The 22807-nt window shown below is 31.2% G+C and overlaps 4 protein-coding genes across 5 annotated transcripts; 1 reads left to right on the forward strand and 3 right to left on the reverse strand.

Moving 5' to 3' along the window:
* Positions 1-413: 413 nt before the first annotated feature.
* Positions 414-3928, reverse strand: LOC107908778 (probable receptor-like serine/threonine-protein kinase At4g34500). Its single transcript, XM_016836044.2, has 7 exons — positions 3225-3928; positions 2245-2349; positions 1644-1766; positions 1369-1539; positions 1162-1291; positions 860-1069; positions 414-710 (listed from the first exon to the last, which is right to left on the reverse strand). The coding sequence occupies exons 1-7, from the start codon at positions 3767-3769 to the stop codon at positions 591-593; spliced, it is 1404 nt and encodes a 467-aa protein (XP_016691533.2). The 5' UTR covers positions 3770-3928; the 3' UTR covers positions 414-590.
* An 11104-nt stretch (positions 3929-15032) lies between these two features.
* LOC107907711 (probable CCR4-associated factor 1 homolog 11) lies at positions 15033-16068 on the reverse strand. The gene is made up of 2 exons (XM_041089239.1): positions 15743-16068; positions 15033-15667 (listed from the first exon to the last, which is right to left on the reverse strand). Exons 1-2 carry the CDS (start codon positions 15999-16001, stop codon positions 15150-15152), a joined length of 777 nt encoding a protein of 258 aa, XP_040945173.1. The 5' UTR covers positions 16002-16068; the 3' UTR covers positions 15033-15149.
* A 630-nt stretch (positions 16069-16698) lies between these two features.
* On the reverse strand, positions 16699-18960 carry LOC107908779 (protein NONRESPONDING TO OXYLIPINS 2, mitochondrial). Of its 2 annotated transcripts, none has more exons than XM_016836045.2 (3): positions 18706-18960; positions 18520-18638; positions 16699-16988 (listed from the first exon to the last, which is right to left on the reverse strand). In XM_016836045.2, exons 1-3 carry the CDS (start codon positions 18852-18854, stop codon positions 16969-16971), a joined length of 288 nt encoding a protein of 95 aa, XP_016691534.1. In that variant the 5' UTR covers positions 18855-18960; the 3' UTR covers positions 16699-16968. The 2 variants fall into 2 exon arrangements, with proteins under 2 accessions (XP_016691534.1, XP_016691535.1); XM_016836046.2 differs by lacking the exon at positions 16699-16988 and adding an exon at positions 17649-17961.
* On the forward strand, positions 18913-22031 carry LOC107908780 (NADH dehydrogenase [ubiquinone] iron-sulfur protein 8-B, mitochondrial). Its single transcript, XM_016836047.2, has 9 exons — positions 18913-19033; positions 19472-19734; positions 20125-20206; positions 20562-20615; positions 20709-20800; positions 20900-21013; positions 21360-21427; positions 21495-21606; positions 21692-22031. The coding sequence occupies exons 2-9, from the start codon at positions 19681-19683 to the stop codon at positions 21785-21787; spliced, it is 672 nt and encodes a 223-aa protein (XP_016691536.1). The 5' UTR covers positions 18913-19033; positions 19472-19680; the 3' UTR covers positions 21788-22031.
* The last annotated feature ends 776 nt before the right edge of the window (positions 22032-22807 follow it).

A 22807-nucleotide genomic window follows, 5' to 3' on the forward strand; every position in this document is an offset into this window, starting at 1 on the left:
TAAAGAACTCAAGGATTGATTCCTAACTGAAGTTTTCCTTTTGGAATCAGCAATGTAATTTTTCTTTATTTTAGCAAAAATGGTGGTGGCTGTCATTTCATTACTAAAAGAACCAACAGAGTGATAGGCTTATATCAACAGACAATGTCATATTCATTATTCACTGTCCACATCAATAGTTCAACACGACATCGTGGTCCGAAAGCAACATATTCCATTAAAGCCACTGCCTGCCTGCCTGCCTTGTCATGTTGGTGAAACCAACAGGATACCAAGTTAGGTACTAGCAACCAAATTTTCAAGCATTTCCCCTTCCGGCAACTCGAAAGTTACTGTCTGCCTGAACGATTTTGATCTCCCGGAGCATTTACTCATTGACTTACGCAATTTATCTTAAAAGATGACATCCAACAGATTTAAACTTCGAAGTTTATATATATACAAAGCAAAAATGGCGATAATATATATGTATGTAGGTATATGCACATCCAAGGTGTTTTTTAGCATTCTTCATGTGGAACTAATGGAAAACTTATTCTACAACATATAATCTGACCTTGGTAAATTATAATGCCTTCTAAAAAAAACAATTATTTCCGTCTTGATTTTGCGGCATCAACTTTCTCGGTTTGCTTCTTTGGATGCGGAACTTTGGCGGATGCTGGCACGGAGGATGGAACAGAGTATCTCTCCCGTGCCGGTCGATGCTCCTGTCAAGAAAAGAAATATTATCACTAAATGAAGCTATGGTTTTCTCTACGAGAACGATTGCGATACAGGTTATGGTATGTTATCGATAATTGAGTGCTAATTATAAAAGGCTGTGAAGCAACAAGTATTGTGATGAGATAGGGCCTACCGAGCGAAAAGGGAAATCATCTGCCTCGAGCATATGAACGATTTGCCCCATTTTAGGTCGTTTATTGGCATCCAAATCTATACACCGGAGACAAACGAGCAATGCTCGTTTCAAAGCTCTAGGTGAAGGTTGAACTTCGATCAACGGGTCCACGAGCTCTTCACCGCGACGGCTTGCTACCATACCTTTGAACCAGTCAACTAAGTTCATCTGAAAATATACATCAAATAAAAAAGGTGTTATTATGCACGGTATCCTGGCATTCGATGAAGGCATTGCAAGAGAAAACACATTGGTTTTACCTCTCCTGGTGCCCTGGAATAATCGATCGGGCTTCTCCCCGTAATTATCTCCATCAGCAATACTCCAAAACTATAGACATCGCTTCCCTCATTCAACATGCCTGTGCTTGCATATTCTGGTGAAACATAACTGCATACACACACATATATATATGAAGTTCCCATCTGCTAAAACATATAGACATGAGATAATGAAAGAAAACAAACCCGAACGTCCCCATTACACGCGTGGTCACATAGCTCGCTTCAGATCCTAATAACTTGGCTAATCCGAAATCGGATACTTTCGGGTTCCACTTCTTGTCCAGTAGAATATTGCTTGATTTTACATCACGATGCACAACTTTGGGTTCTAGCCCTTCATGCAAATAGGCTAATCTGCAAAAGAAACAAGAAAGGACTTGCAACCAGAGTTTTTCGAGTTTGATTCCTGAACAATCCGTATCCCGAAAAAAGGGAATAGAAGAGGAAGGTGCACTCACCCTTTGGCGGTTCCAATGGCAATCTTCATTCGTATATCCCAAGTAAGAGGGCTAACAGGTCCAACATCACCATGTAACCATTGTTCCAAGTTGCCATTGTCAACGTATTCGTACACAAGAATCCTGAATAAATGAATAATAATGATAATGATAATAATAACTTTAGGATTTGACGGTTCATTTTCATTAAAATGATATAAGGTTTTGTCTGTAAATGGAGGTAAAAGCATCAGAAAGGCCCCTATATTAAAAGTCGGATTGCATTTTGACCTCTTTAGTAAAAAATGGACAAGTTAATTTTTGTGCGTTAGATCAAAGAGTAAACTAATTCTTCTGGTAAAAATTTCTTTCATTTCCACCATTAAAAACTGATCTTTATATGTTAGCATGAGATACATATTGTACACTACGTGTCATCGTCTAATTATTCTGTCCGTCACACTAGTTTTTAATAATACAAATGGATGAAATTTTTAATAGAAATGATAAATTTGCTTTTTGATATAACATATAAGGATTAATTTTCCTAGTTTTTTAGTAGAAAAGCAAAATGCAATCTAACTCCAAATACACAACTACGTATACAATTTTTTTTTTTTACCTTTGAGCACCTTCAGTGCAGTACCCAACTAGACCCACCAAGTTCTTATGTCTCACTTTGCCAATGGCTTCAACTTCAACGTTGAACTCCTTCTCTGCTTGGCCTCTGTAGAACAATGTTACAAAGAATTTCGATTAAACAACATTTTAAATCAAAATAAAAGTTGGTCGAATTCTATAAAAGGTCCCTGTACTATGTATTTTTGGAGGATTTAGTCCTTGGGCAAATTTTTACACATTAAAAAAAAGGAAAAAAGGGTAAATATGTATCACATTTGTCTATCTGTACAAAAAAATGTCAAGGTGTATGACACATAGCTAGTGGCCCATTGGCCCCAAAATGGTAAAATTTCCATTCAGTCATTTTAATATTTGTGAAATTTTAGTAAAATTGCACTTTAGCCAAAAATTTACAATTCAATTATGTCCCCTAAAACAATTTTCTGGCTTTGTCCTTGACTACATGTTTTGAAAAAAAATAGTCCATGCAAATTATTTGATGAAATGAAAGTACAAGAAAAAAGTTTTTTTTTCAGGACTAAAAATACAAAATTTGAAAAGTATATGAGTAGAAATGATTAGGACTAAATCTGTCAAACAGACATAATTCAGGGACTTCTATACAATTTGACCATAAGAATTTTGCTAATAAGTGCATTAGGTAAGAGAAAAAAAGTTTAGTTTTTTAAATATTATTAAAATTTAAAGCCAAGAACATAGTAACTCGTTGAAAAGAAATCTAAAGCCAAATTGGAGTCAAATTACAAGGTTGGACCAAATAAAAAGTCAAATCAGAAATTAAAAGGAAAAATAATATACAATTTTCAATTGTCCGTCTTGGATCTAACATGCAAGAATAAAATAACCAAAGAGCGCAAATGTTTGCCCGGAAAATGTTTGTCTTTTCCCCGGGAAACAAACAGAGCAGAAAAAAAAGCATGATCTCTCGAAACGATCAAAAGAAGTATAGTTTATACGTACTTGTTATTAAGCAGATTTTTTACAGCGACGACGGAACCGTCTTGCAAAAGGCCACGGAAAACGACGCCGTAACCACCTTCACCGATCACATTCTCCTCGGCGAATCCACGTGTCGCCATCTCCAGCTCCTTCATGCTATACCACCGACCCCAACCAATATTCTGAGCATCCGCCGCCGATGAGACGTCACTGGCTCCCGACGCATCGTCGCTGACTCCCTCACTACTCTTACTAGGAACCGCATTTCCGATCTTTCCTTCCTCGGAAGAGAAACAAGAACCTACGTTCCGATTCAACGCCTTGATCTCCAAGATCTCTTTAGAGACCAACGGGATTAGACCAGAACTGTGCTTCACTTTGCGCTTTCGCGCGTTTCTGTTTAAACGGAAACATAGGAAGATCGTTAAAGAAAAAAGTAGTACGAAGGCTACGAGAATGGTGATTACTGCGTAGAGTTTGAGATTGAACAGCTGCGTTTTCGAGGTAAGAATGTGAGTTATGGAGTTGTTTTTGTTGTTGTCTTCGGTTTTGCCGGTGACCGGCATTGGTTCCGGCGAGTGATGGGACCCTTTTTTTTTCTCGGGAAAGTGAAGGAAAATGAATTTTAAGGGAAAAAAAAGGTTAAGGAGCGGAGGGGTTTTTGCTGCTTTAAAGAGAAAGAAGAAAAGTGAAGCTTCAACTTTCAAAAATGGATATACAAATGAAGAGCGTGAAGAAGACAGTGGAGGATGAATGTTAACTACAATATTGGGTTTGATTATGCAGATTTATTACAGAAATGCCACTATAATTTAAATATTTATGAATTCGGATAATATTTGAATTTAGATATTTAAGTACTTAAAAATATACCCTTTTTTTTACTTTAGTACTTAAAAATTAAAAGGTTTAATTTCGATTTAGCCCTGAAAATATACTATTTTTTTACTTTAGTACTTCAACTTTTTTTTTTCATACCTAAATTTTAAAAACGATATGATTTTTGGTCCAAATATAAACCGACGTCTGAAAAAAAGATTGGTCCAATTTTGTGGCTTTTATATGTTTGTATATTTTCTTAAAAGGCTAGGTTAAAAAAATAAAATTAGAAATATATTGTTATTTATTAATTTGTTTTATTTATACTAAATAAAGCGGTAAAAAAATTTATCACCTTGTCGATTGAGTCTTAACTCAATTGGTACGAGTAGTTAGTACAGAAAGCCGTGGGTTCGAGTGCATTAAAGCGCATCATCCTCTAATTTAAAGATTAGAGAAGGGCTATAGATACTCCTAAATATTGTGTTAAAAAGAGCAAATATTATCAAAACTATAATATAATTAAAATATAAACAACTATTATATAATATTATAATATTTAAATTATTAATATTATATAAAATCTTATGATTTTTTTTTCAATTTTCAAATATCATAAATTATGTTTTTCGTTACGTATCTATTTGTTTATAATGATTAAAGTCTCAATATTTAAGAAATTATAATATAATTAAAATATGAACAAATTATTTAATAATTTAATATAGAAACATAACATTATATTAATTTAGAAGAAATTTTCATTTCGATTAAAGTAAATTATAATAGAAAAATACACATTTTTAGTTTGTCATTAGACTAAAATCTCATTTAAGTTCAACTATTATTACGTGTGTATTTTTAATGTAAAATATATCAAAAGATAAATTCACAATATAATTTATTTTGTAAAATAATGATATTTTAGTCAATACTCAACTAAATTGACATCAAATATAATTAAAAGCTTAATGTGTAGTATAAACTAGTTTTTTTACTCGACGATACACGAGTTTGGTTGTATGTATCAATTAATGAGACTTTAATCATAATTCTAATCACAATAAAATTTCAAAAACTCGTACGTCGTACAGATTGATTGCATGTATTTATTAAAATATGTTATATTTATTCGTTGAGTTTTTCTACAATTTTTTCAACATTTGATAAATAAAATGACTTTAAAAAAAGAAAAAAAATTAATAAGAAGTACATATTTAGAAAAAGTAACTTATTTGGTAAACATTTTATTAATAGATTTATCCATAAATCGGTCTAAAGCCTTTAATTTAAAAAAATTCTAAGTCCGGGCTTAGGCTCAACCTGACCTAACCCTTCCAAATAATCCATATCACTGTTTTAAAAAGAGATAAATCTTAAAATTATACATAAATTTTGGCTTAGTGTGTAATTTTATACATAAACTTTGATTTTGTGTAATTTTATATATGAAATTTTGATTTGATCCAATTCTCACAAATTACTTGACCGTGTGACCCAAGTCAAAGAGTTATACGGGTACGGACACGGGTTGGACACGGCCATGTGTCTCTTTTTCGAATGCTCACATGGCCTGAGGCACGGGCGTGTGACCCCTGCATGTGTTGAAAATTTTAAATAATTCTGAAAAATTCTCTGAGTTTCCGATTTATCCCAACTTGTTTCTAATGTGTATTTTGGGCTTGTTTAAGGGACAATATATATGATTTTTGATTGATTTTATTATGAATATTGATATGCAATGAAACGTTTGAATTTTCTGTCTGATTGATCCGTAAACCCTGGTAATGCTCAGTAACCCTGTTCCGGCGACGGATACAGGTTAGGGGTGTTTGCACAATGTGTAGTTTGATACACAAAATTTAATTTGGTATAATTATACACATGAAACTTGGTTGTAGTTCAAATGTATACACAATACTTTAATTTTGATTAAATCATACACATTTAAATAAATAAATATATCAATTTATTTTTATACTAAATAATATAATTATTTGTGTATATAATATATAAACATAAAATGATGTTATATCAATAACCGTGTTAATAATTTATATTAATATTTATAATTTTTGAAGTTATACTTTTAAGAAGTTAAATATTTTTTATTTTAATAAACGTGGATATAATTTTTTAAAAGTTAAAGTTAAATTTAAAATTTTAAAATATTAAATTTAACTATCAAAATTATCTTTAAAAAATAAAAATTAAATAAAAAACACAAATACATCACTTGTCACAATACAATTTATATAACTTGTTGCCATTGTCAAAATTATTGCTTGATAATGAAAATAAGAATGATCCCAGGGAAAAACTATGGGTAAAAGAGAAGAAATTCATTAATGTTGGAAAATAATAATACAAGAGGAGTTCAACCACTGGTATCATATTTTGTCTCTTTATTTTATTTCTTTAACAACTGACTAGATTCGGGTCAAACAACTCTAATAATATATAGATAAATGTCCATGAAAAATTGAAAATTGTGTTTGTTAATTTATTTATTTATTTTCAATAACCTTTTATTATTATTATTATTAAGAGAGAATGACCAAAGTGTCCTTTACGTAGATCACAATTTTTGTAAAGCAGACCAGAATACCAAGGATATTTGAACGACAACCAAGTTCAGTTGTCATTTGTCTTTAAACACTGAACCAGGTTGAATGTGAATATCTAATGTAAACTTACTACCTAATCCATTTTGTCTTCATTTTAACGACCCTTCTCTAGGGTAAATTACGTCTAAAGTTATTAAACTATTAGTAAATTTATGTCTTCATCACTCAATTTCAAAAAGTTATAAAATGGTCATTGAACTATTCGGAAGTTTTTTTTTTAAGTCACTAAGCTGATAAGGCTTTTTTTTTTTAAATCCGACTAGTGAGTTCCAAGTGATGATTCGACGATCAATATAGTAGATTAGCACCCATAGACGAGTATAAGTACATACCTTGGATTGAAGTTGATTGGATGGTCAATGTCAAATGAGAATAAAGTTATTTGGATTTTAGTTTGTAGAATTCGTGACGTTTAAAATTATTTTATGAAAAATTTGAATTGTAAAAGAGAAGGGAAATGAGAGTTTCAATTGATATAGACGGTGTAAACAAAGAAGGCCATACAATAGCAATTTTAACAACCCAATGACTTAAATGAAAATTTTCGAATAGTTCAGTGACCAAAATATAAATTCACTAATAGTTTAGTGACTTTGGGTGTAGTTTACCCTAATTTTTATTACATTAATATATTTTTGGTATTTTTTATGTTTGTTTTACAGTTCATGTTTGAAGTTCATGACTGTTCCTCTCAATAATATTGTATCCAATGTTCGAATATGCGTTCTTCTATTGAGAATGCAATAGACCTTACCATAAAATTTATTTAAATTAATTACATAAGTATTTGTTACTAATTCTCATATAAATGTTATTATAAATTATAAATTAATTAATATTAATAAATATTTTAAACAAAATAGAATTACATAATTAGTCTTTGAATTTGATAAATTTTCCACTTCGATCACAAAACTAATATTTTATCCATGTTAGTTTCAAACTTGAAAATATTTTTCAATTTGGTCCCTCCACTTGGATTCCATTGAGATGTGATAACTTTGCATTCTAATATTGTGTCACATCACTACTCTGAAAATTAAAACTTTCTTCAACTCACGATGTGACATAATCTTAGAGTATCACATTATTATACCTTAATGGAATCCAAATTTAATAACCAAATTGAAAAAAAAAAACTGATAAATTCCAAAAGTAATAATTAAAAGAAAGTTTAGGGACAAAATGAGAAAAAATATTAAAATTTCAGGGACTTAAATGTTATTTTATCCTTTTATTTTAGATCACAATAAATTGCAGCTGGTAGAATTGCAGAGGAGTAATCATTCTTATCGTTGCTTCTCGCTATTGCAATCTTTACACACCAAGCATTACCAAATATATATATATAAAAGAAAAGAAAATTCTAATTATTTATTTGAAATTAATTTTATCTCTTCCTCCATTGATAACAATCTCGTTATAAGTTCTGATTATATGTATTTTTTTACACAATGTTTAGAACTACCCATAGTTCATCTCCAACTCATAAATAGGAGGATAATGCGCTTCAGCACACTCAAACCCATATCCTCCTACATTAACAATAATGTCCATGCCAATCGAGCTAAGATTGAAACCTTTAAATTTTTAGTCAATTTAAATATATAAATTTAATCTATACTACATCTCATAAAATCCTTTGAAATTCATAATCTTATAATAAATGAATTCTAATAGAGAATATTTACAATATAAACAATTGAATTAATTTTTGAAATAATTTATAATTACGATTAAATCTCAAAATTTATCAAAATTAAATTCCGAAGAGGGTTTGATATTTTAAAGATTAGAAGTCATCTCTTGTCCCTTTTAAAATTGATATTGAGTAAATTTATCTCTCTAAAAAAATTAGAGTAATTTAATCCATGACAATTTCGAAAGCAAGCATATAAGGACATTAATCACAAAGTTAATATTTTCCGTCAATTGTACATATTTTGTATTTGTACAATAAAAAATATAGCCCTCCAAGTTTACTTATTCTATCAATTTGATCTTTATTTAGCAATTTTAGCTCGCAACATTTACATATATTAGTCAACTTTTACATCGCGAGCTAAATTTGTTATTATACTTATCAAAATCATGTACAATTAACATAAAACATTAACACTATGATTAATTGTCATTGGGTGCTCACTTTCAAATTTGACAGAAATTAAATTAGTCCAGTTTTTTTAGAAAGACTAATTTGCTCGATATTAAAATTAAGAGGGACCAAAGAGATATTTCTACCCGGACAATTTGCAGTATATTTGATTAGTAAGGTATATATTACATATCACAACTACTTTCCAGCTAAAGATTATGAAAAGACAACTAATTAATCTATAATTAAGGAATAAGTAATAAGTAATTAATGAGTAATTAATATAATATTGTTGGCCAAACAAATTGAAGTGGGTTGGGTGAGGGGTTTATTGTAAATTTACGAACAAAACCGGGGGCTTTTTTTGTTTTATAGGTCGGTGCGTGAGTGTGTTTTTTTCCAGTGAGAAAGACCATAGGAAGTTTACAATAGGGATGCACGGCCACCGCGGGACGTTTGAAAACTATATATTAATGAGGAATGTAAAGGATTCGTGAGTTTAGGAATTTGGAATCCATTTAAAAACTAATTGGGTAATATAATTTTTAGCCCCTAAGTTTGGTAATTAGGTTCATTTTAGAATTTGTATTTTTTTTAGTTTATTTTGGCATTAATTTGGCAACTATATCTATTTTAGTCATTAAATTTAGATTCCGTCAATATTTAATTATGTGACTCGTCTTACTGGAGCAATATCAAATTAGTCGATTGGACTGAGGATTGATTGGTATAATGGTCCAAACAAAGAGGTTGAACCAATTGCATTAGAAACTGCTTGAAATTGAAAAAAAAACTAGAACAAAAATCGACAGTTGAACATGTTGAATCGGTGTAATAATTTTTTTAATTTTTACTTTTTTAGATTTTAATGAATTTTGAATGAATTATTTAATTATTCCTGGTCTAACGGTTGAACCAATTGAATCAGGAATTGGTGGTTTGACCGGTTTAACCATCAGTCAAGTTATTAAAACACTAGATATGACACTATGAGATTGTACCACACTATCGTCTGAAAATTCATATAAATCTTTTAATTTTTAGGTGATGATGCAACACAATCTTAGAGCACCACATTATCAGATTTTTATATTTTTCAAGTTTAAGGACCAAAATAAACCTAATTATCAAGTTCAAATGGAAAAATGGACAAAAATATACAAATACCAACGTGAACTTGTTTAGAGGCCAAAATTGTATTATTCCAAAATAAAAATAATAAAAAGGAAGCACAGGTGGTTTTTCTTCATGAACCGTTAATTCAAACTTTGTCTGAAAAAATTTACAGGTCAAATTCTACTATCAGATACTGTACTTTGTGTAAGTTGTGAATTTAGTATTTATACTTTAATTTGGTCATTTTTAGTTCATGTACTTTTAGAATTTGAAAATTTTAGTCCTAACCAAATGATAACTATTAAATTCATTAAGTTAAGTTCTGTTATTTTCAATTTTTGATGTGTCAAACATATTATCACATGTGTAATACTATGTTTCTTTGTTATTTTCACATATTACTCATAAAAAATCAATTAATATATTTAACGCTTGTCGTTTGCATTAATACTAAAAATTACAAATTCAAAAGTTACAACCACTAAGAATGATCTAATTGGTGAACGTGGACTAGACCTGTCCATGGGCCGGGCGGCCCGGCCCAGCCTGAAGGCCCGCCCGAAATATGAGAGAGTTTGGGTAAAAATATAGGCCCGAAATATGGGCTTGGGCAAAATTTTAGGCCCGTTTAAAAAATGGGCCGGGCCTCGGGCAAGATTTTTTGGCCCGGGCCCGGCCCGAAAAATATTAAATATATATTTTTTATTTTTAAAATATAATAGTTTTTTTATTTTAAGTTTATTTACTTTCATTTCCTTGACTAGTGTTACAAAATAATAATAATAAAACATCAAGTTTGTTTTACTAATCAAATGTTAGATTTTGTTACAACAATTAATACAATTAATACAATTAATAATTTGATAAATTTACTAATCAAATGTTAGATTTTATTACAACAATTAATACAATTAATACAATTAATAATTTGATAAATTTACTAATCAAATGTTAGATTTTATTACAACAAGTAATACAATTAACAATTAATAATTTGATAATTTTACTAACAATTAATTTTAATAACAATTAGTTTTAATTTTATTTAAAAAATAATTTTAATTTTAATTAAAAACGGGTCGGGCCGGGCTCGAGCGCCATATTTTTTCTTCGGGCTGGGCCTGGGCAAAACCTCAGGCCCATATTTCGGCCCGGGCCGGCCCGGGCCTAGTAAACGGGCTGAAATTTTTTTGTGGGTTCGGCCCGACCCGGCCCATGGACAGGTCTAACGTGGACGCATAATACAAGAATAATGACATAATTTAATCAAACAGATTTAACTGTTACCATCGGGTTAGGACTAAAATTTCAAAATTTGAAAAGTACAGAGACTAAAATTGATCAAATTAAAGTATTAAGTATTAAATCCATAATTTATACAAAGTAAAATATCCAATATCAAAATTTGACCAAAATTATATAATGTAAGTATTTAATAATTTTGAATATAATATACAATTATAATATGTTCATGTAATGTAAACATAATAGTTAATATATTGTAAATTATGATAGGAAAGTAGATTAATAAGTGTTGAATGTAATAGTAAGTTATATTATTATTTTAAGAAATAAACTTAGGTTTAAATTTTAGATATAAAGATGGTAAAAGTTAAATTGCCCGATTGAGAAGTGGATATAGGACTAGGCAGGTGGATCTTTTTTAGTTGGTATAGAGTAATTATGATAATTGTTTGTCTCCTCCCATTCTACTGACAAAATGTGTCAACTATGAAGCGATAATAAATTTGACGATGTCCGTTATGTACCGCTATATTGCCATCCCTAATTATGGTTAGGGGTTAAGCTCAATATTAAAATAAATACGGGTAAACTACACCCAATATCACTAAACTATTAGTAAGTTTAAGTTTTGGTCACTCAACTTAAAAAAGTTACAAGATGGTCATTGAATTATTCAGAATTTTTCATTTAAGTCACGGAACTATTAAAAAGTTTTGTTATTAAGTCACTAGACTGTTAAGTTCTTTTTAAAGAAGTTCGATTAGCAAGTTCCAAGCGACGTTCGGTATGCTAGATCAATACCCATCGACGAGTAGAAGAGCATGCCTTAGATCCAAATTGATCTGATGGTTAGTGTTGGAGATCAAAGAAGAAAATTGTTTGGATTTTAGTTTATAGATTTGTGATGTTTAAAACTGTTTAATGGGAAAAAAAAACTAAACTGTAAAAAGGAAGGGGAATGAGAGCTTTTGATTGGTGCAATCAGTGCAAACTGAGAAGGTTAAACAACAATTTTAACAACCCGATTACTTAAATGAAAATTTTTGAATAAGTCAATGATTATTTTATAATTTATTAAAATTAAGTAACCAAAATATAAACTTACTAATAATTTAATATTCTTTAGTATAATTTACCCAATAAATATATAAGTCTGGCCCCAATGGCCCCAAATTCTGCTTGTCCAAGGATAATCCATTACTAGGCCTTACAAAATAGTTCAAAGAAAAAATCTAATCCAATGATTACCTTACATTATCCTCTTCATTGTCTACTAATTTTTTCCTTTTCGTCCGTTAATTATAAAATATTACAAAATAATCATTTAAATATTAATAATTTTTTTAAAATAATTTAATTATAAAAAATTATAAAATTATTACTTAACTATTTTTTTTCTTTTTTATCACCAATAACTAATGATAATAATTTTTAAAATTATCATTATAACAATTTTAATCATCGATATTTATAAATTATATCGATTTAATAACACGTCACGTTACATGGTGTGTGTCCTAAGTCCAACTACTGCATCAATGTAATTAAAACATGAGCTGAGTAGCTCGTGACAGCCATCCCCAAACCACCAAATTATTTGTCAAATCAACTCCCATCTGCTATTCAAAATTTTGGGTCTAAATTTTTATTTTTTAAGGAAAAAAACCTAAAAAAAGAAATAGGTAAATCTCAATTTTATTAAAAATAAGATGGAAACCACCATATGATGGATAGAAAAGGTGAATATTTACGGTGTTGTGTGTTAATTTTCAGAAAATGCTATTTTAAAATGAATAATCCGTGATCAAGTTAGAGTATAGATTGCAGGATTTTTAAGAAATATTGAATGTTGTTTAGTGCTTATGGTTGAGCTCTGGGGTATACTTGATGGTCTCCAATTAGCATGAAATTTAAGCTTGAAAAAAGTGATTCTTGAGATAGACAATATAGAAGCTATTCAAGCAATTCAAGAAGTTAGAAAGGAACAACATAATTCTTCGGTGATCTATAGCATTAAGGAGCTTATCCAGCATGACTGGACAATTTGCTTAATATATGTTTTCAGAAAAACCAACAAGGTAACAGATGATTTAGCAAAAATGACATTCTCAATACCTTTGGGCAAGTCTATATTCACGCAACCCCCGACTTTACATGATTTATATAATGTAGAGTGGTCTTGTTTTAGTTTGTTTTGGTTTAATCCCTCTTTTATAAAAAAATATTAAATATTAAATTAATTAGATTGAGTTATTTAATTTAAAAAAAATATTTATCATTAAGGAAAAAAAAAACTAGCAATAAAACAAATGAAGGTGATAAAAGTCTAAATAAGAAGGATTGTCCAATGTAATAACAAATGAAGATTATATATAAGTCTCACAGTTAATCCCGCCTCAATTAGGATTTACCTTTTTAACTTTTCATTTAATCCCAGAATTATCTTTTTAACTTTTCATTTAATCCCATCCCAATTAGGATTTATCTTTTTTATTTTTTCATTTAATCCCTCTTTGCTACTATTTCCTCTCTCATTCAGGTTTGGAATCCTACTTAAGCACTTACTTAAGACACAAGTTTTACCATCCAATTAGGATATAAATTATGAAATAAATACCTAAAATTTTATTGGAAAAAATTTAACCATATTCGGAAAATTTTTAAAAATTAATTATGAATATAATTAATAATTACGGAAGTAATATTAAAATAAATAAATTCTAGAGGTAATAGTAAAAAACTAATTAAAATTAATTATTAATGGTCAAAAATAGTTAATGTAATATTTTAATATACTCAAATTATGACCTGTTTTATATTAAATAAAATATAATCCATCCTTTAATCTTTAATTTTTAAATTTCAGCATCTTTTTCCCACTCAATTCAAGTAATAATATAATTATTTTTGTTAGAATTATTATATTTTATAAATATACTTTTATTTAATTATACATATGCTATTTTATAAGGTTCAGATTAAATAAGAAAATAAATATCTGTGTTCACAATTTTTTGACATGTGGTTCTCTGCATTTACAACACTTAATTTTAATTTGGTGGAACCTGGGATGCCAAGTTATCTGATCCCCTCTTGGGGAACCTCATCATACTGAGAAGTAGTCTTAGTCTCTGTTGCTTCAGACATCTTTAGGGACAGAATTCCCTCTTGCTCTCTTAGGAACATAAAACTGAATATAACATGCATACGTAGATACAAAATACATATATATATATAAATTCCACCCCAACAGACATAGTTGGTGCAGTTATTCCTTGCATAGTGCACTCAATATTTTGAGGTTATTAGTTAAGTCAATATTCGCGAACCTGCTTCTGGCAATGGTAGCGCTTCCGAGAGCAATCAGCTGAACAAGAGTTGCAATGGTAATCAGCAGATGGTCCCTCAAGTCTCAACAAATCATCAAGAACTGCAGACTCTGGAAGAAACCCAGATGGCATGCATGGAGTTGAAAGGTTAGCTTTGGGAACAACTGATTGGCGTGATTCAATCACCTCAAAGTGAAACAAATTTTCAAGCAAAGAATCCTATCCCGTCACCATCATCACCAGCACTGACCACCGCAGAATCAACTGGATGAAAGTTAATCAAACCCCAGTAGTCCAAGAACCCCAATACTTCCTGCTTTGCATCCAAGTCGCCTACTTCAGTATCTGGCACTCAATTTGTACACTCGGATTTGCATGAAATTTCTTCATAATCTTATTACGTAAAAATTTGACCTTTGAATTATGGAAAAAAAAAAACCCTACAGCTAGACGATGGTTGAATGAACAAACTCCGGTCTTATGTTATTTCATATTTTCAAATAGTAATCCGTCTTGAAAAATTCATGTAATATTTTTATGACATATTATTAAGCAAATTCTCTAACCGAGAAGTAACAATATTTACATCCGATTATGTATGTAATTTATCCTTTTCTTATTAACTACTAATATGTAATTCATTTATTACAATGATAATTTCAATAACATTGCTTTTATGTTTCTAAACAAATGAGACTAAAGAGAGCAAAATGTTTCATCCTATGGTTTGAACTAGTCCGTATAATGCTAGGGGAGGCAGCAACATTTGATTTGTCTCGTTCCACTTAGATTCAAAAATATTCTCACTCTTGAGCTTCATAAAACATTGAAGCGTGAGTAGACTGTCCGACCCGGCTTGATGACTTGATCCGGTAATACGAGCCACGTTTAATGTTTGAGCTATTTTCTCTAAACCGCCTAGCAGTCCCAAGAACTTGAAGGTGTATTTGAGGTCGAAAATGTTGTAGCCAAAGAAATAAGCCAATTGATGCATGAACGAGTGAAGATGCAAAGGCAGTGGACTTTGAGTAAGAATCTTTAGCATGAATCCGAAGTCATAAGTGCCGTGAAAAGTAATCCAAGTAATACTTTTCAGACCATAGCAGTTGAAAAGCAAGCCGTAATCCCAAAACTTCTTTGCAAAATCTTTAGAATCAATCCCTTTCTCTTTATTCTTCTCAAAATCTATCCCTTGACGTTTGAGTAGCTCGATCGAATCGCTAGCATAGCAGTCTCGATTGATATCGAAATCTCTAAAATTAAATTCCCAAACGTAAGAAAAGGGAGAATCAAAGTTCGGTAAATTACCTTGAGCATCTGAAAGACTCAAGCCGAGCTGAATAACTTGAAGTGCGTCAACATTCAACTTCATATAATGGTAATTGATAATCGGATTGCCTTCACGGATCACTTGCTTATTGGGTTTAAATATCGTCCCCGGAAATTCAGTATCTATAGATACAAAAGGATACCTCAGAATTGCTGTCTTAATCATCAAAAGTTCACTATCCAAATCTTCAGCAAAAACTTGTCTCACAACGACTGACTTATTGCTAGAAATCGACATAGTTAATCACAATAATCTCTTATTTCTCTATTTTGTAGTATTTGATTATTGTCTCTGTTGAGTGTCGACTTTAAAATTAATTTTAAGCTTGCTTATTGAATAGATATAATTTCACTCAACTGAGCTAAGATTATATATAAGCCCCACAATTAATCCCACCTCAATTAGGATTTATTTTTTTAGCTTTTCAATCTCACCTCAATTAGGATTTATCTTTTAACTTTTTAATTAATCCCACCTCAATTAGGATTCAATTAGGATTTATATAAGCTTTTCTTTTTTAGTTTTTCATTTAATCCCTCTTCAATTAGGATTTAACTTAGAAAATAAATACCTAAAATTTTAAAAATTAATTATGGATATTTTTAATAATTATAGAAATAACATTAAAAATAAATTCTGGTTGTAATAGTATTATAGTAATAATGAAACACGACAATAAATTTAATCATATCTGTTGGTCTCTGTTTTATAACGTTTAATTATATTTAAATAAAATTATTTGTATTTTCAAAAAAAATATTATTTATATTTATTTACAAGTACTAATATATGATGTGGTATGTTATTATTCATTACTTATGCACTGACAAAACATCAAATATTCGATAAATATTCGATCAATGGATTATGAAACAAGTACTGAAACTAAAAACATTATTAACCTTTACCGTTTTGAAACAACACCAAAAACACATGTAAATGGCACTGCATTTGCCTTCAATTTTCAATTTTTTGTCCACAAGTAAATAAAATCGTCATATTCGGATACAAACAGTCAAATGTGACAATATACAATGTCTCCTCAATGTGTCTGGGGGAAAGGAAAAGAAAAGAAAACTCAATTTCTGCCACAGGTAGAAAATGATTCCAGCAAAGAGATGAGAAATGCAGAAAAGGGGCGAAAACGAACAGCTGGTTGACTGCAAGACAGTTAGGTTTGGAATAATGGAAGCTCTCACTGTTGTCACCGAGGAACCGCGAAGTCTAGGACACAAGGAAGAAAAATGGAAGATAATCAATAGGAAGAAAAGCTTGGCCGAAATATCTTTTCGATCTCTGCTGATTAGAATAAAAGTATGAAGCAAGTTGAAAGAGAAAAGCATGCAATAAAAGGGTATATTACAAAATCCGCAAGAACAGCCTAGGTTAGGAACAAGCAAGGTCTAAGAACATCGAAGACTGATGAGCATCAATTAAATATGAGGATTTTGATATGGACACTGTACAGTGATTCCTTAAATACCTATCGACAGCCTAACAGATTCATCATGCAATATATGGAGATGGAAGTGTATAGGAAAGGTATATCGTAAAACTGCAATAACATTCTAGGTTTGGAACATGCAAGGTCTACGGACTTCACTTTGAAAGTGATTTAAGACTGATGAGCATCACTTAAATTCGAGGATTTCGATACGGACACTGGACGGTGATTCCTCAAAACCATATGGAGGGCCTAACAGATTCATCACATAGGGACAACAAAAAGCATGCAATAAATGGAGATGAGAGTTGCTATATAGCAATGTTATATTGGAATAAGCAAGGTCTAAGGAATTCACTTTGCAAGCAATTAAAGACTGAATCACTTAAATACAAGGATTTCGATATGGACACTGGACAGTAATTCCTCAAAACCATATGGAAGGACTAACAAATTCATCACATAGAAACATCAGCAAGAAAAATCCCATTATCTTGAACAAATTTGAATACCAAAGCAAAAACAGTATATCATCCCTATCATTCAACCCATCATAAAGAAGCTCGGGATTCGAAACAAATAGTAAAGGAAAAAAACTGCAGACCCTAAAAGTTAAATGCATAATTTCAGAATACAAAGACAAAATCTTGAACAATTTGATTTCCATTGACATAGATTTCTATAAAAAAAAAGATCATATGCCTTTCATTGTCCAACAAAGGATCCAGCTTTGTCACAATGGTGTTGCAAGTCCTATTTTTGCATAAAGTAGGAAAGCAAGTTAGTGTATTGCTCAAAATTATTGTATTTTTTATGGGGACTAGATCAAATTAGTCCCTCTATTATTAAAAGGATCAATTTAGTCCTTATAATATTAAAAAGGATCAAATAAGTCCAAATTGTAACAGAGATAAGTTTACTATATAAAGAATATCTTGAAATTTATTATTAATTGCTGTTCAATTCCAAACAAAAGATTTCATTTACAAAACCATAAAAAGCAGTAAATGACTTGACCTTATTTGATTCTTTTCAGTAGTTCAGAGACTATATTGATCTATTTAGTAGTAGAGGGACTAATTTGATCAGGTCCCTATAATAGAAGGCCTATCAGGTCCATTCACCTTTTTTTATTTATATATTTCCTCATAAAAATTATAACTAAGAGCAACACAAAAATCATTTTCTATCTAAAATCTCTACTTTGGGTTCTTGAAAAAACATCGAATGGAACTTAGGGAAGTAAACAAAAATGAGAATTAATGCTCATGAAAAATTAAGGAAAAAATCCAAAAAAATAAAAATATGAACCTTGAGAGAGCCAGCTCCAGAAGGAAGAATCAACGGCGATGCTTGATTGTAATCGAGCAGAAGCAATGGCACTATGAAGTGGCATCATCGACTCTACTCCTCCCAACGCCGATACGATCCTTCAAACCGAAAGGAAAGTTAAGAATTTGACACAAAATTTAGACGGAAAATTGAAAAAGAAAGTACCTTGAAGCGCAAGGGAGGGTTCTTGTTGATGGAGAAGAGAAAGGAGAAGAAATGGGTTTTGGGGTTAGGGTTCTTAAAGTAAGGGATTTGGGTCGAGAAGAGAGGGATCTAGAAGCCGCCATTAATGCTGACCTGCAAAACGACGTCATTTTCTTGCTTGCTTGGTCTTCTGGCTGGTGAAACTGAAAACCAGAGGCGAAGAATTAGGGGGCCAAGTTCATCCTTAAACCCTATAATTCAGATTCGAGATTTTAGATCTTAAACGACGGCGTAACTGAACCCCGAGCCTCTGTGGGCGCTGATTGAGAAACGGGTCACTGAACTATTAGTAAGTTTACATTTTGATCACTTAATTTTAAAGAGTTACAAAATGATCATTGAATTATTCGTAAATTTTTATTTAAGTCATTGAATTGTTAAAATTGCTGATATATTGTCTTCTCTATTCGCAAATTTTTATTAATTTTTTCATGTGAAATAACTTTAAACATCACGATGTTTTTCAATATCCAGCTCATATTAACTTAGATTTAAGGTATATTTTTCTATTCATTGATAGGTACTAACCCACTTTATTGATCGTTAAATCATTGCTTAGAGTTAACTTTCTAGATTTTAGAAAAAATTAATAACCCAATGAGTTAAATAAAAGTTTCAAATAGTTCAGTAATATTTTTATAATTTTTTAAAGTTAAGTAACTAAAATATAAGGTTATTAATAATTTAATATCCTTTGTGTTATTTACTAAAAAAATTTATTCTACAGGCCCTGGCCCAATCTCAAAGGAGCAATAGGCTTGCAATTGGATCACTGAAACGATGTCGTTATTTGTCATCCCAAAATGATCTGAAAACTGGAAATAAACCCCCAATTAACGAGCAGGTTCTCCTGTAGCTTGGTTTTACAGTCCGATCGGCGAAGACCTTAATCGTCTTCAAGTACCGTTAGATTAACCAACAACGAAAAGAAAATCAATGGCTGCGATCTTCGCTCGCAACTCTCTCACCGCTCTCAGAGCTCGACATCTCGTAATAAGAACTCACTTTTCTCCTCTTTATTTTTTTTTTTGAAAATTTTCGTTTCACTTAAACCCTAGATTTGTAATTTCATGGAATCGATTATAAATTCTCCATTTCCGTTGATATAGGCTAGGGGAATTAGAATGTTAGGATTTTTCTGGCATGCGGTGATTTAATTTAGGAAATGAATTAAGGAAAAGGGCAAGGCTGCGTAGGTAAAAGTTTAGGTTAGAGAATTTATCTACGTTGTTTGTAATATTAAAATTTGCTGTTTTAATTGCTTTACCTGTCGACTGAAAATGCTATATTAACTTCACTTTATTGATTCAGTGTTATCAGGCATCGTTCTGATTTTCTAGGGTTCTTTGTTTTACTGATTACTTTGTTATGTATGAATAGGCTTTGTCAGGGCAAGCGTTGCAGGGTTCATCACAACACTATGGGCTGCGACTCGGTGCACACTCCTATGGCACCATGAAAGGTTGCTCTACTCCCTCTATGTAATTCATTTTTATTATAAATCTCGTTATTTTGAAAGGGGAAGTATTTGAGAACTCTTTGGAGGATGGATGTAAAGTTAAGAATATGAATTATGACGAATGATTTTTGCTATTAATCTGGAGAGACTGAGAGATGTTTTGAATTTTGAAACAGCCTGCAATGGGGAATAAGTGCTTCCATGTTTTTTTTTTTCTGGCACCATTCTACTCAAAAACCACTCTAAGACGTGCCTATTACTGCTTTTTTTCAATGCATGTTCACTAGCCTAGATGTTTGATTTTACTTAATATTTAGATGTCTTGGCTCATTTATGTTTTCATGTGTATAAACTGTAGATGATGAAGAAAGAGAGCAGCTTGCAAAGGAGATTTCGAAGGACTGGAGTTCTGGTAATTTAAAGCACTGAAATGTTTTGCTTTCCGTAACTTGTTACATGGTTTATTTTAGGGAATAATGGTTTGTTATGCTCTGCTGAATTGCAGTTTTCGAGCGAAGCATAAACACATTGTTTCTAACTGAAATGGTTAGGGGTCTCATGTTGACACTCAAGTACTTCTTTGAAAGAAAAGTTACTGTAAGTGTCTTTTTATTTCCTTCTCTTTGGGGGTGGGGGTGGAGTGGACATTGAAGCAAATGCATGAATTATGATACTAACATGGCTTCTCTTCTGCAGATTAACTATCCTTTTGAGAAGGGTCCATTGAGCCCTCGTTTTCGTGGGGAGCATGCTCTCCGCCGATATCCAACTGGAGAGGAACGTTGCATTGCTTGTAAACTTTGTGAAGCTGTAAGTTGAAGCTTCATCTTATTGACCCCATTATCTAAATTGCTTCTTTTATTGGGTGGGAATAATACCATCATGGCATTGCCTGTGGGCTTTAACTTTTGAGTCTGTATTTTGCTTTAGATTGAAATACTGACATTTAAACAGATATTATGGTCACTTAATCGATTCCTTTACTATATTTTCTTTGAGTTATCTCTATTACTCCCACTGCTTATAGAAGGGAGCCACGTCTGCAATCTGCAAATGTTTGGACCTGGTGAAACCGTGCTCGTATTTGCTATTGAAGTTTACTTATATGGATTTACTATCACGATTTATTTCTCATGAAGTGGTTGTGGTTTAATAGATATGTCCAGCACAGGCAATCACAATAGAGGCTGAAGAACGAGAGGACGGAAGTCGTCGGACAACAAGGTGCATCGTCTCTCTTCTTCTTCTGTTATTGTTGTCTCCTTTGTCTGACATCAGTTCAATTTTTCAGGTACGACATCGATATGACCAAGTGTATCTATTGTGGACTTTGCCAAGAGGCATGTCCTGTTGATGCGATTGTTGAAGGACCGAACTTTGAATTTGCCACCGAGACTCATGAGGTTCATCTTCTTTTTAATTAAATCATAAACAGCTACTATCCCTTGCAAGTTGAAGTAAAATTTGTTATTGTCAATGATCTTGCAGGAACTTCTATATGACAAAGAGAAGCTGCTCGAGAATGGTGACCGTTGGGAAACTGAGATCGCAGAGAATCTCAGATCCGAAAGCCTTTATCGCTGATGTTGTTCCTCTACTTTTTTTCTTGCTCAGTTGCTGAAAATAAAATGATACATGCATGTTCTTGCAATGGCATATACCATGTTTTTAGGGCATTGACACTGTGAATCTATGATATGAATTATTTTGTTTTTGCTACATTTTAATGCAATGATGGATAAATGAATCATGTGGAAATCCCAGGTTCAGGGAACAAATTTTCAATTTGTAAAACTTTGCCAAATGAGAAGTGACAAGATTTTTCTGATTTGTGTATTATTATTTGATATACTGATGGTGGAGTTGGGATTAAATGATCACCATGTATTTCCTTTTTCATATTTTCGTGAATTTTTAATCCCTCATGTGGAGTTAAAAAAACTCGTTGCCATTCCTTGGTCAAGTAAATAGGGTTTTAAAATTTTCATATCATTTTGAGTTTAGATTAGTGTCAATTTAAAGTCTGGTTGTTTTAGGTTTTCTTAAATTTGCGTTATTTCGGTTCGGGTTATATGAGTTGGTTAGTTTGATTTTTCAATATAAATTATTTTTTGGTTCGGGTTGTTTTGAATTTAGATTATTTTGAATTTCAAATCATTTCAATTTTACAAATTGAAATTTTTTGGATTAAAATAATTTCAAACTCAAATTATTTCATTTTCAGATCATTTTAGATTCAAATATTTTTTATTCATGTTGGAAAATTCAAGTTATTACTTTTATAACCAAATTGAATTCATATTTTGGTAAATTCAAAAGCAAAGTTGTTTAAACCGAAGTAAGTCAATTGGATTGAAAATTGATGGAGATAGTGATTTGAAAAGAGAGGTTAGACTAATTGACTACCAAACTGTTTGAGAATTAAAGTTAAAAACTACCATTAAACTAATTGAAGTGGTTTTTTTTTTAATTTATTTCTTGCATTTTTAATGTTCAAGAAACCAATCGGATGGATTAATAGAAATTACATCACAAGAACTGCACAATCCAATTGCAAAACGTTCCTCCAATAAAATTATGCCATATAGATATTTCTTACATGTC

This window comes from Gossypium hirsutum, chromosome D02 (genome assembly GCF_007990345.1).
Source record: "Gossypium hirsutum isolate 1008001.06 chromosome D02, Gossypium_hirsutum_v2.1, whole genome shotgun sequence".
Classification (NCBI taxonomy): Eukaryota; Viridiplantae; Streptophyta; class Magnoliopsida; order Malvales; family Malvaceae; genus Gossypium; species Gossypium hirsutum.

What these genes read in the sequence shown, in the direction of transcription:
- LOC107908778 (XM_016836044.2), bottom strand. Translation starts at nt 3,769, where the DNA reads ATGCCGGTCACCGGCAAAACCGAAGACAACAACAAAAACAACTCCATA. An exon ending in AAAAATCTGCTTAATAACAA is followed by an intron (nt 2,350 to 3,224) that starts GTACGTATAAAC and finishes ATTGTTCTACAG; the next exon opens with AGGCCAAGCAGAGAAGGAGT. An exon ending in TGCACTGAAGGTGCTCAAAG is followed by an intron (nt 1,767 to 2,244) that starts GTAAAAAAAAAA and finishes TCATTTATTCAG; the next exon opens with GATTCTTGTGTACGAATACG.
- LOC107907711 (XM_041089239.1), bottom strand. Translation starts at nt 16,001, where the DNA reads ATGTCGATTTCTAGCAATAAGTCAGTCGTTGTGAGACAAGTTTTTGCT. An exon ending in GAGTCTTTCAGATGCTCAAG is followed by an intron (nt 15,668 to 15,742) that starts GTAATTTACCGA and finishes ATATCAATCGAG; the next exon opens with ACTGCTATGCTAGCGATTCG.
- LOC107908779 (XM_016836045.2), bottom strand. Translation starts at nt 18,854, where the DNA reads ATGACGTCGTTTTGCAGGTCAGCATTAATGGCGGCTTCTAGATCCCTC. An exon ending in ACCCTCCCTTGCGCTTCAAG is followed by an intron (nt 18,639 to 18,705) that starts GTACTTTCTTTT and finishes TTCGGTTTGAAG; the next exon opens with GATCGTATCGGCGTTGGGAG. An exon ending in CTGGAGCTGGCTCTCTCAAG is followed by an intron (nt 16,989 to 18,519) that starts GTTCATATTTTT and finishes CTTGTGTCCTAG; the next exon opens with ACTTCGCGGTTCCTCGGTGA.
- LOC107908780 (XM_016836047.2), top strand. Translation starts at nt 19,681, where the DNA reads ATGGCTGCGATCTTCGCTCGCAACTCTCTCACCGCTCTCAGAGCTCGA. An exon ending in TCTTTGAAAGAAAAGTTACT is followed by an intron (nt 20,801 to 20,899) that starts GTAAGTGTCTTT and finishes TCTCTTCTGCAG; the next exon opens with ATTAACTATCCTTTTGAGAA. An exon ending in GGAAGTCGTCGGACAACAAG is followed by an intron (nt 21,428 to 21,494) that starts GTGCATCGTCTC and finishes TCAATTTTTCAG; the next exon opens with GTACGACATCGATATGACCA.